Consider the following 12,574-nt stretch of genomic DNA (forward strand, 5'->3'; position numbering starts at 1 on the left):
TCCGTATTAAGACTAAAACTATAGGCGTCTGCATATTCCGAATGAGTGTGGATTTTTTTACGATTTTTTCTACTTTATACAACATACTTATATGTCAAATTAACAATACCTACTAGTATACGTACAACAGAGATGAGAACCTCACTAAACCGGGACTCATGGAGTTCAAGGGGAAGGGTTTTTACTCAGTGATAATAGAATTCGAGTTCATAATACATAATATAGTTGCCATTTTACTCCCTTTAACTATTCGTTTTAACATTCTCCTTCGCACAGTCTCCACAAAGTACGAGTATGACGTCAATGCAAGCTCACTTGCTATTTCTTTAAGTTCTCAATTTTATGCTTTGGTATTTCCGTTCGAGTAATTTCGTTGAAAAATTGGGAATTGGCATTTTATGGAACACTAAAACTTGTAGGACTTAAAGGTGTGTTTATTAGGAAAATAAATTGATTTCATCATTTCAATTAATGTATGGTATCATGCGTTATTTTGCGGAAATCCATGTTAATGAAAATTATCTAGATTTGATTTCCCATTTGTACAAGATAATTAAACGTGGAAACTAAATACATTACCTATTCAGTCCCCTAGTTTCTCAGCATGCAGCAATTACTTACCTGAGCTGTTAGTTTGAGACCGTTGTATACCAACAAACAAACACAGTACCTAGTTTGCATCCCCGTGTTTGATTTCACCGGGACTGGCTGAAATCGTGGACGGATTGCGTTTCAGGGCCTCTAGCCAAGACCTATCAAACCAACTGAATCATGATCATGACCAACCATAAGCTCATTTTGCTAAAGCTAAAGCGTCTAAATGTAAGTATTCGAAATCCGCTTCAAAATAGAGTTTCTTTGATGACGAACTTGTGCGTTTTTACATTATCCGATCCGATATCTGATGTAGGACCGATATCCCATACATTCAAGCCGCCATCTTTGATGTTTGCCTTTGAAATCCTTCCGACCTCCGATATTAGATCGGATAATGAGAAAAAGCACTAAACATGTGTGTAGTGACATAATTTCGTAGTAACATTTAAAGTGAACTAAGTGAGCTTGGACACTGACACAGAAAGAAGAGAGCAAGCTCTTAGTGGCGGAAAGGAAAATCTGGCGGAAGATTCTAGGGCCAATCAAAGAGGGAGATGGAACCTGGAGGCGCAGGAAAAATAGAGAGCTGAAAGAGCTAATGGCGGTGCCTAATATAATTGGCGAGATCAAAGCCACACGACTCCGCTGGCTCGGCCACCTGGAAAGGATGGGAGAGGAGCGTGGTGTGAGAAGAGCATATGATAGATAGATATTAAGCTAGATATAATAAGTATTGTGTGCCCTAACAGGGTGTCATGAATTGCCGACTTATACCTGTAACACCTTACTATGTAAATATGTTCATGGCTATGCAATAAATGAAATATGAAATATGAAATATGTGGGTGGAAAACGTCCGCGTGGGCGTCCCAGATATCGCTGGTGCGAGGAAGCCCTGAAATACCTGTCCGCACTCGGTGTACCCAACTGGCGTGAAGTGGCGCAGGATAGGGCAGAGTGGCGATCTCTTGTGTCGGAGGCCAAGATCCTTTTTGGGTCGCTGAGCCAGTGAAGTAGTAGTAGTAAGTGATACCAGACCATTTCAAACGAATTATCTGCGAAGTAGGTCATGATTCAGTAGGTTCCATAGTACAGTCAACCAATCCACTGTAGAACTATATCATAGTGACGTTATAAATCAGATTGTAAGAAATCTCTTACTGCTTGTTATTTTGACATGGTTGGTGAGTGGCCTAGGGTTCCAATTGGTTGACTGTACAATTAACGCTCCCTATCATATTGTAGGTGTATCTTTCTCTATCGTTCTTCTTATTTCGTATTGGCGCAACAGGGCGGCATATCCTATCATAATCGTGCGTCGAATTGATTTTATTTATTTCTGGTAGAAATCAGCGACTTCTGCAAAACATAGACATGCATATAACTTTAACAGGATTCGAAAAAAGTTGCCACCGACGTCAAACCGGTTGAACCGACACGCTCGTAGAAATGCCATCAACGATTGTACTCTTGGCTAGGCACTGTATCGAATATTGGGATGCGATGCTGTTGGTAGCGGCGGGGTACCGCATTTTTACACTGACGAGTTTACCGGAAATTTCAGTGTGAGAGGAAAGCGGGTAAGATGAGGTACAAGAATATTACAAATAATTTAACCACTTTGTGTTTATTTGACAATTTTTTTTTTCGAGCCCATTTCATATTAAACTTGCTCAGCAATTTTGCTAACGTTTAGGACCCATAACACGGCGCGCGAACTTGCATGCCTTAATTTTTATTTTATTTAGCCCCTCAGGTATAGTGTCCCACTGCTGGGCAAAGGCCTCTCGCCTTGAATTCCACAACTCCCTATGGTGTGCTTTTTTTTTAACAAATCGTCCCGCATCCCGTCGTACATGGCGTACATGCCTTGCATTAAGGCCCTAACTAAATCTCAGTAAGAGTGAGAGAATTAACCTGTACTTACGATGTCTTTGGTAGAAAAAAAATATTTTTGGGAAAGTGCTCTGCCAGTGCCAATATTTTTCCAGTCTTAGTATTTATTAGAACCTAGTCCAATTCAAAAGAGATTAGGTAATATCAAACCAATTACAATGATATGTATCTATCCAACGTCACTGAATCGGTTCAAGCTACTCCTGCTCAAACATTCACTGTGATCGTATCAAACTGAATTGCGAACACGTTGCAGAACTGATACTGATCCTGAACGCCAATCCTCCCGATAACGCCACGCCGCGCCAATTGACGCCAACTTACGCCAATCGACGCCAACACTCCAACGCCTTATCAGCTGCAGTGTTCGATTGTCGACAGTTTGCGAGCGGTAGACAATTTGCTTTCAGCGCGAGTTTTTGATATCGGACGGGAATTTATTGTTGAAATGATTGTGGGGAACTTTAGTTTTGTATGTAAAGGGTTTTGGATTTGTGTAATTTTATGTATCTGTATAATGCGATCGGTGAAATGGAATGTTTACATAGATGTTAATTTAGTAAGATAAACAAGAAAAGTGTAATTTAGTAAAGCTCGATTGATGGTGATACTACTGTAGAATTCGGTATTTAAGCAGTTAAACGTAGATTTCAAGAAAGAGATACCTTTAGGAAATCAGTCATAATCATAACTGGCATAACTAACTAAATTGATGTATTCTTATTAAGTACTTTACTTTTAACCAGGTTTAGAATTAACAAATTAATTTCCTAATTAATAAATATAATTTTTTACTGAAATCTTGCCAAATGCAGCGAAGTTTTCCAAGATGGGCCGAATACGAATATTCGGCCGAACATTCGGTGCAGCTGTTCCCGAACCGAACATTCGGCCGAATATTCGGTTGAGCCATATTTTAAATCCTGGCTTAGAGTTAAAAAACGTTTCAATGATTGGTAATGGGCACACATTTATCTTAATGTTCCTATAATTTAGTGCATAAGAATTTTTTTTTTGTTTCTTAAGATACGTTATTTTTACTTTTTTACAAAATTATTGTATTTTATATTTTAACGCGTTTTTAACACCCTTTGGTAGTTCCTTAGAATGCTGAAATAGGATGTCATTATCCGATGAATTACGAAACAACTTACGCTATTTATTTACTTTGTTTATTCGGTAAATATTCGGCAATGTAACCGAACTATTCGGCCGAATACGAACATATAAAAAGTTGCCGAATTTGCCGAATACCGAATATTTACCAAATATTCGGCCCATCTCTATTTTCCATTGTTCCTTTTAAATAACTGAATTTATTTAGCTTAAATGAACCAAGGTAACGTTTAGCATATCGCCGTAGGTATTGGTTTACACAGCCTTCCTTCTACGTCAGCCACTAGTTGCATTACCTTAATGGAACCCAGTTTGCTTCCATACTCCGAACTAAAAAGCTTATAAACCCATACTTACCAAAACACTTACGTCTTTTTGGTCCTGAGCACCTTTTAGCGGGAACTGAAGCTGTAACTTTCACAAGAGAGTATCTAAGTATTAGAATCTTCAGGAAGTAAGAACCTTATCCGTTAGATCTCTAGGTTGGTTTTACGTCAAAGCGATTGTGGGAGATGTGACGGTTTGTAGCAGGATCGGAACGGCACGTGCAAACAGCTGAGTATTGTTCGCTTACAAATGTGATTGAATTCTGCCTCAATGTTGACTTTGTTTTCTGTTGAATTTGCGTTTTCAGGGTACGTAGCCAAATACATCTCAAGATAATATCGTTATCGTAGCTATCTTTATCGCTTTTCCGTATTGGCGCGACAGAGACAGACTGCGTTTCGATCGGCGTCTAGCGTCAAGGTTTGTCATTTCGGCTACGACGGCAAATATGAAGACTAGCTACTGCTTAAATAAGACGCTTTTAGTATGCTAATAGGAGTGTCTTAGTAAAAGAAAATTCTCGTTTTAATTGGATTTACTTAGTCTTATGTTTAATTTATTATACAAACACATTTTTTCGGTAAAAAATATATCAGGACGCTAAGAAAATCTATTTAAGTAATCGCGAGTGGTCGTGTCCATAGCGCCAAAAGTGATTTTAATTTTCGTAGATTGTTTCTTGCTTTCATGTATGTTTACTGTGCTTGTGCTTTTCATCTTGGCGTATGTAAGGGTTAAATTATCCTATGTAACTTACAAAATGTTGAACCTTTACCAAAAACGTCACATGTTATGCTTGTTTTAAATTTGTGAATAAAACGCATTCAAGAAACTCTTTTTATTAACACCACGAATATATTTTTACTTAGCTTAATATTAAAGTACTTTTTGAGGAGAAGTTTCTTTGGAAACCATTAAAACAACGTCTTAAAACAGCACAAATCACTACTTTGAAAAAAATCGTCTCTTCTTCCGTCAATGAAAAGAAAAATCTAGTAAATATGTATGGAATGCATGCGTTTTAACTTTGAGTAGCAGTGTGAGATTCTAGATTTTTTTCAAAGTAGTGACGACATTCACAATTTTCCAAACTGTTTATTTTAATGTAACTAATTCCAAATCAAAAATTTCCTGAACCGTCCCTCAGTCTAGGCGGCCCTGGCGTCGACGCGCATGCGCGGCACGAGGCGGGGGAGGCCGTCGTCCGCGCACAGTTCCTCGTCAACGAGGGGGCGTTAGTCACAGCCACTGCTGACGACCAGCTGCACCTGTGGACCTTCAGACAGAAGAGCCCGCAGCGGGTACAGAGCCTCAAGTTTCAGAGAGAGAGGTGAGATATAACCTTCCTTGTTTAGTGGCACAGTTCCTCAACAACGAGGGGGGGTCACAGCCACTGCTGACGACCAGCTACACCTGTGGACTTTTAGGCAGAAGAGCCCGCAGCGGGTACAAAGCCTCAAGTTTCAAAGAGAGACGTGAGATGTAACCTTCCTTGTTTAAAGATAGTGGCACAGTTGCTCTAGACCTAAGATTACGAGGAGTTCCTCAACTAGGTCGGTTTGGTTTGGTTATAGCTAGTGCTTTGCGATCAGCTGCATTTTTGTACTTTCCTCTCCCAGAAATAGATAAGATATTTTTAAGCCCCATATTTTACTACGACGCCAGCCATTTCTAACTTTTCATTAAAAGCTTCATGAGGATTAGTTGTGATAAATGACAGTATCTGAATACGAGTAGCTGCTCCATTTCTAAAATGTTTATTTATTTATTTATTACAAACTGGAAACCTATCTAATGGATAGCGACAGAAATTGCAACTGAAATTCAATGAGGAACGTGTCTTCGATATCCTTTCATAAATGGTTGTACGAGAAAATACATCGCATGAAAGAGCTTCTCAGTTTGATGACAATATTGGAAACTCATAAAATGCGCCCTATTATGTACACGTGAAAGGAACGTCATATAAAGGCCTTATTTGTAATATCTGTGTAAAATAAGAGCACGATACATTCTCTAGTTTCCGTTCTTATAGATATATTATTCCCTGTTGGTCGGTTTCCCGTGTGGTAACGGGATAAGAATTTCACCACCTCCTTTCTTCCCGTGGTTGTCTAAAGTCGTGGGATATTGGTTAAATTGTACCGTAGGCGAGGGCCTGGCCACCTGTCACTGCAATGTCATAATTTTGTGTTTTTCAACCCCTTAGTTGCCAAGAGTGGCACTGAATCTTAAGTAGTTTCATGTGCTCTGCCTACTTCTTCATGAGGATACATTATATGTATGTATGTATTATTCCCGGTTTTATTCCTTTAAGATAGCCTTTGTGATTCATAATGTTCCTATATAAATTATGTAATGTGCTGCTTTCCTTCTAATCAAATCAGCTTCTTTTTGGGAACTGCCAAAACGAATCTGAACGATTTGCTGATATTATTATGGAATTAAAATTAAATTTAGTTGAGTGACGTCACGGTCAACTCGCTGTGTGGTGTCCGGCAGAGTAGAATAGCACCAACCCATCACACTTCGGGTGTCGTACAAGGCGACTAATAATATAAGAGGTAGAAGATCTGAAGCTTCCGTAAACCAGGAAATGGGCAGCAGCATTTTCTGGTTCTCTTAGCAACTCACTGCGATCGCCAACCCGCCTGCCCAGCGTGGCGATTAGGGCATTACCCTTCAATGATAGGTACACAGACCAAATGGCCCCCAGTTCCCGGCCGCCGCACCAGGCTTGACTACGGTAGCGGTCATAGCGTCGGTGCGGCACGGGGTGCTAAGAATCCCCGGGCTACGGACGGCTACCAAAATCACAAAACATTGACTTTGGCTACGTATAACGGACGAACTCTGAAGCTCAACGAACATCTAGCCGAATTGGAGGTGGAGTTAAACAAGATACGATGGCACGTTCTGGGGCTATCTGAAGTCCGAAGAGAGGGGGAGGACACACTAACCTTAGAATCAGGCCATCTACTCTACTTTCGAGAAGGCGACAACCTCTCCCAAGGGGGTGTCGGATTCCTCGTGAACAAGGCCCTCACTGACAACATTGTAGAAATCTCCAGTGTGTCGGCAAGGGTAGCGTACCTCGTACTTAAATTGACTGATAGATATTATCTTAAGGTCGTACAGGTATATGCGCCGACCGCCGCATACTCGGATGGTGAGGTGGAAGCCATGTACGAGGACATAGGGAAAGCCCTACATAACACCTCGAAGGCTCACATCAATGTTGTCATGGGGGACTTCAACGCCAAAGTGGGAGTACGCACGGACACCGAATCGGTTATAGGAGCGCATGGTGTTGGTAATAGGAATCACAGGGGGCAGATGCTGGTTAACTTCTTAGAGCGGGAGGGGCTATTCTTGATGAATTCGTTTTTCAAGAAGAAGCCCCAGAGAAAGTGGACCTGGCGGAGCCCCGACAATGTGACAAAAAACGAGATCGACTTTATCATGGCGGATAAGAGGCGTATATTTAGAGATGTCTCAGTGATAAATAGGTTCAACACCGGGAGTGATCACCGACTCGTACGAGGCACTCTGAATATAAACTTCAAGCGGGAACGCACCCGTCTGATAAAGTCCACGCTCCGGCCTACTATGGTCCAAGCCATTGCGGGCTTCCAGAGATTTCAATTGGAACTTAAAAACCGTTTCGATGTGCTGGAAACCCAGTGCGATGTTGACGAGGACTTGAGTGGCGTAGTGGAAGCTATGAGGGATGTGGGTAACAGGTTCTGCCGGAATAGGCATGGGGGCAGGAAGTCCAAACTTTCGGACGGGACTCTGGAACTCATGAGAGTGAGACGTGAAAATACACAGGCCACGGTGGCAGATCAACGAGCCCTCACGAGACATATTCGAAAAGCGGTACGGCGGGATCTTCGAGCTTCAAATACACACCTCATTACGGAGGCAATAGAGCAAAACCGAGGTCCCAAAGTATTCATGAAGCGTCTCGGGAGGAGCCATATGTCTAAACTGACTACCGCCGATGGCCGTCTCGTCTCTTCTAAGCCAGAGATACTCTCGGAGGTGGAAGACTTCTATGGCCAGTTATATGCCTCGCAATCTCCGCAACCTGAACCTGTCTCCAGCGATCCCCGAGCTACTTTAGTCCGACACTATACCGACGAACTTCCTGACGTCAGCATTGACGAACTTGAGCTGGCCCTCAAACAACTTAAAAATGGAAAAGCCCCGGGAGAGGACGGGGTTACGACTGAGCTCCTAAGGATAGGGGGAACTCCTGTCCTTAGGCAGCTGCAGCGCATATTTAACTCCGTTCTCCACGAAGGAGAACTCCAAGTGCGTGGAGCAGAAGCATGGTAGTTTTATTTTTCAAGAAGGGGGATAAGACTCTTCTCAAGAACTACCGCCCTATATCGCTCCTGAGCCACGTGTACAAGCTGTTCTCGAGGGTCATCACAAATAGGCTGACGCGGCGTTTAGACGACTTCCAACCACCGGAGCAGGCCGGGTTTCGTAGAGGATTTGGCACCATAGACCACATTCACACAGTGAGGCAGATTATACAAAAGACCCAGGAGTATAACCAGCCTCTGTGTCTAGCTTTCGTGGACTATGAGAAGGCCTTTGACTCTGTCGAGACCTGGTCTGTTCTGGACTCTCTGAAGCGATGCCAAGTTGACTATCGATACATCGAGGTGCTAAAAAGCCTGTATGACGCCGCAACTATGTCCGTCCAAGTACAGAACAGTCAAACAAGATCGATTCCATTACATCGAGGAGTAAGGCAAGGGGATGTTATATCCCCGAAACTGTTTACGAATGTATTGGAAGACATCTTTAAGACTTTAAACTGGAACAGACGGGGCATAAATATAAATGGTGAATACATCTCGCACTTGAGGTTTGCAGATGATATCGTGATCATGGCAGAATCGCTGCAGGAAGTCCAAGAAATGCTGCACAGCCTAAATGTAGCCTCCCAACGAATTGGTCTCCGGATGAACCTGGACAAGACGAAGGTCATGTTTAATGATCTCGTCATTCCGGAGCCAGTAATCATCGACGGCACGCCTCTCGAAGTTGTCAAGGAATATGTATACCTTGGGCAGTTAATGCAGTTGGGTAGATACAACTTCGAAAAGGAAGCCGATAGGAGGGTCCAGCTGGGTTGGGCAGCGTTTCGGAAGTTACACCACATATTTTCGTCGGATATACCACAGAGCCTAAAGACGAAAGTTTTCGACCAGTGCGTCCTTCCTGTTATGACGTACGGATGCGAGACGTGGACTCTGACTGTGGGGCTAATCCACAAGCTTAAAGTCGCTCAACGTGCTATGGAAAGAGCTATGCTTGGAGTGTCTCTGAGGGACAAAATTCGGAACGAAGTGATCCGCCAGAGAACCAAGGTCACCGACATAGCTCTGAAAGTTAGTAGGTTGAAGTGGCAATGGGCTGGCCACATATGTCGCAGAACCGATAACCGCTGGAGCAAGCGTGTTCTGGAGTGGAGACCGCGTCTTGGTAAACGTAGTGTGGGACACCCTCTGGCTAGATGGCGGGATGATTTGCATAGGGGGGCTGGCGGAAGCTGGATGCATAAAGCAGCAGACCGGGCTCTGTAGCGTACCTTGGGGGAGGCCTATGTCCAGCAGTGGACTGCAGCGGGCTGATGATGATGATGACGGTCAACTCATTTACTTCATATTTTTCTATCCGACTTTTTAAATAGAAATTGGGAAAATAACTATTGTTCATGTTTTTGTGTCGTGTATAGTATAAAATATTAAGAAGATACGGTAGGGGTCAATTCTCCATACAAACGCTCTCGACTATTTCCTCCCTGGTTTTTGAAGATAGAGCAATGATTTTTTCACCACAGATTGTTATTATTTTTATCTGTGTCGGACTGTTTTGATTTTTTTGATATTCTGCTTTTTAAAGACTCTAGAGCCAATCAAAAATTTCCAAAAACGGCCTTTTTCATTGTGGCGCAAAAAAAGGTGTGATACTCAAGATTGGTAACAATTAACCAAAAAAGCTAAACGGTCCGACATAGATTATTTCATTGTTATTCAGATTCTCAAATTTCGTTCCGATTGATTAAGTTTTGAAGGAGGAAAGAGTCGAGAGCGGAACCTCGATTTTAAAGATTCTTTTGAAATATCTTTTGACTAAGTTGTTCTTAATGGACAATTTTTTTTCGATAAATCTAGTTAATAACACTTGTATATTTAACTAAAATTCCCAAGTTAAAAGGGGGGCTCCTTTCCATTTTAGCATTTTCGCTACCGTATCCTCTTAAGTACAGGCAAGTTTCCTATTTTATATAGTACTAGCCTTTGCCCGCGGCTTCGCTCGCGTTAGAAAGAAACAAAAAGTAGCCTATGTCACTCTCCATCCCTTCAAATATCTCCACCTAAAAAATCAAGTCAATTCGTCGCTCCGTTTTGCCGTGAAAGACGGACAAACAAGCGGACACGCACACTTTCCCATTTATAATATTAGTATGATGTCCAAATTTTTTGCTAGATGTCGCTGTACCACCTGCGAACTAGCGAACGACATTCTATGGTTAATTATATGTAATTAAATTGTAACTTTTATTATTGTCATCTTTTTTGGCAAATAAGTCAGTGTAGAAATAGTTATTTATGTGACTGGTTGGTGAATGATTACAACAAACCTATTTAAAAATCCCGCCATAAATATGTGGCGTTCCATGTTTACAGGGTCCACATGTTTTATGTGCTATAAGGAAACTTTAGGCATGGAAAGTCACATGAAAGGTTGTCGTAACTTAATAATAGATGGCGCTGCATTCGAAAATCTTGACTGATAACTCTATACCATACTATTCAATATACTCTATGGTGTAGACTGTAGGTATTATAAGATTAAAATACTGATTCATAAAAGTAAAATCTTTATTCTAGATTGTCATGTAAATTGCTGAAAAGAAGCATGTAATCCCCTCAAGCGGAACGCTTTGAGAAGCTCTCGAGCAGTTGTTAATTCCCAGGAAACGCCACAAAGACGTAAACAAGGAATTGAAGGAATCAGCCCTTTTGTAGACGTGATCGTTAAGGGCCACAGATTACCTCCACTAGAGGCTGCAGTTGGGGATGACATATTGTACAAAAGCCACATCTACACTAGCGAAAAAATATTTAGCTAAACATGTGTTATGCCCATATTTTTTATAGTTATGTGCATAAGTAAGTGTATAGATTATAGATGTAACGCGAAACGCGGCCATAGTTATATTATATAGGTATTATGGCGTCAGATATCTTGTTTTTACTCAATTAGCAGTAAAAGCTTACCTACTTTTAACCCGAAGGTTCGGGTTTTTTTTTCATACCCAGCGTAAACATACATACTAAAAATTCATCATGTTCCTTCTCAATAACAGATCTAGAAATATAAATCATTTAAGCTTGTCAGCAATGCTCCATCTAGTAATCTGCAAACGACTGAAAACTGGTAACCCCAAGCGTCTCATCTCATTCCCTCCTCCCTATTCAGACAAGGACAGAAGACTGCAGAATTAATTACGAGACAAGAGCCGTCATGGCTCGTTTTAATCCGATCCGTTATCTAATTTCTCCGCCGTGAGGAGTGCTTACAGTTATTTATTCGTGGCGAAGGCTTTGTTAAGTGTGGAAGAACCTTTAGGGAACGTGAGGAAATTTGGATTAGATTCGTTTAAGTTGAGGACTGTTAGCAACAAGAGTAATGGATTAAATGAAAACAACCGTCTGTCAGTTCCGTCACCGTCTATACTTTTCGTGATATAGTTTCTAAAGTAGCTACAAACTCTACGCAGATTATAGCGAACACGAATACTCGTATCGTATCGACATAGTACTCGTATCGTATTTCAGTACAGTCGACTACAAAGAGATGTATCCACTTTTTCACCTTATTGCATTGTAATAATCTCTTTGTAGTCGTACATTTCTTTTTAATCATTATTTTTAACCCCCGACGCAAAAACGACGGGGTGTTATAAGCTTGACGTGCCTGTCTGTCTGTCTTTTTGGCTGTCTGTCTGTCTGTGGCATCGTAGCTCCCGAACGGATGAACCGATTTAGATTTAGTTTTTTTTGTCTGAAAGTTGAGTTAGTCGGGAGCGTTCTTAGCCATGTCTCATGAAAATCGGTATCCCTATGTCGCGTCGGGGATCGGAGAAAAATTTGAAAAAAAAAATTATGGTTAGGTTATTATGGCTTGAAATCTCTTAACTATAAGCCAATCAATATCATTTAAAAAAATTGAAACAGGGGTTAAAGATTTGTATGTGCTGGCAAGGTTCTTCTATTAACGTGTATAACAAGTCTCTTCTGTTGACCTATTTATTAGACGTGTAAGTAATCAATAAATAAATAAATAAATATTATAGGACATTCTTACACAGAGTGACTGAGGCCCGCGGTAAGCTCAAGAAGGCTTGTGTTGTGGGTACTCAGACAACGATATGTATAATATATGAATACTTATACATATACATAGAAAACATCCATGACTTAGGAACAAATATCTATGCTCATCACACAAATAAATGCCCTTACCGGGATTCGAACCCTTTTACCTGTGACGGTACCTTGACGTGCTCCTTGCCAAATATTGCATCCTAAATTTGATTAAAACGAACAGA

The 12,574-nt window shown here is 41.3% G+C and overlaps 1 protein-coding gene across 1 annotated transcript in view; it reads left to right on the plus strand.

Annotated features, from left to right (window-relative positions):
• The window catches only part of LOC125229598 (syntaxin-binding protein 5-like), a 525,297-nt gene that overhangs the window by 443,154 nt on the left and 69,569 nt on the right, over positions 1-12,574 (plus strand). The window contains exon 3 of the mRNA XM_048134478.1: positions 5,084-5,266. Within this exon, the coding sequence (XP_047990435.1) occupies positions 5,084-5,266 (183 nt within the window). The remainder of the gene's footprint in view (positions 1-5,083; positions 5,267-12,574) is intronic.

This window comes from Leguminivora glycinivorella, chromosome 9, assembly GCF_023078275.1.
Source record: "Leguminivora glycinivorella isolate SPB_JAAS2020 chromosome 9, LegGlyc_1.1, whole genome shotgun sequence".
In the NCBI taxonomy this organism is placed as follows: domain Eukaryota; kingdom Metazoa; phylum Arthropoda; class Insecta; order Lepidoptera; family Tortricidae; genus Leguminivora; species Leguminivora glycinivorella.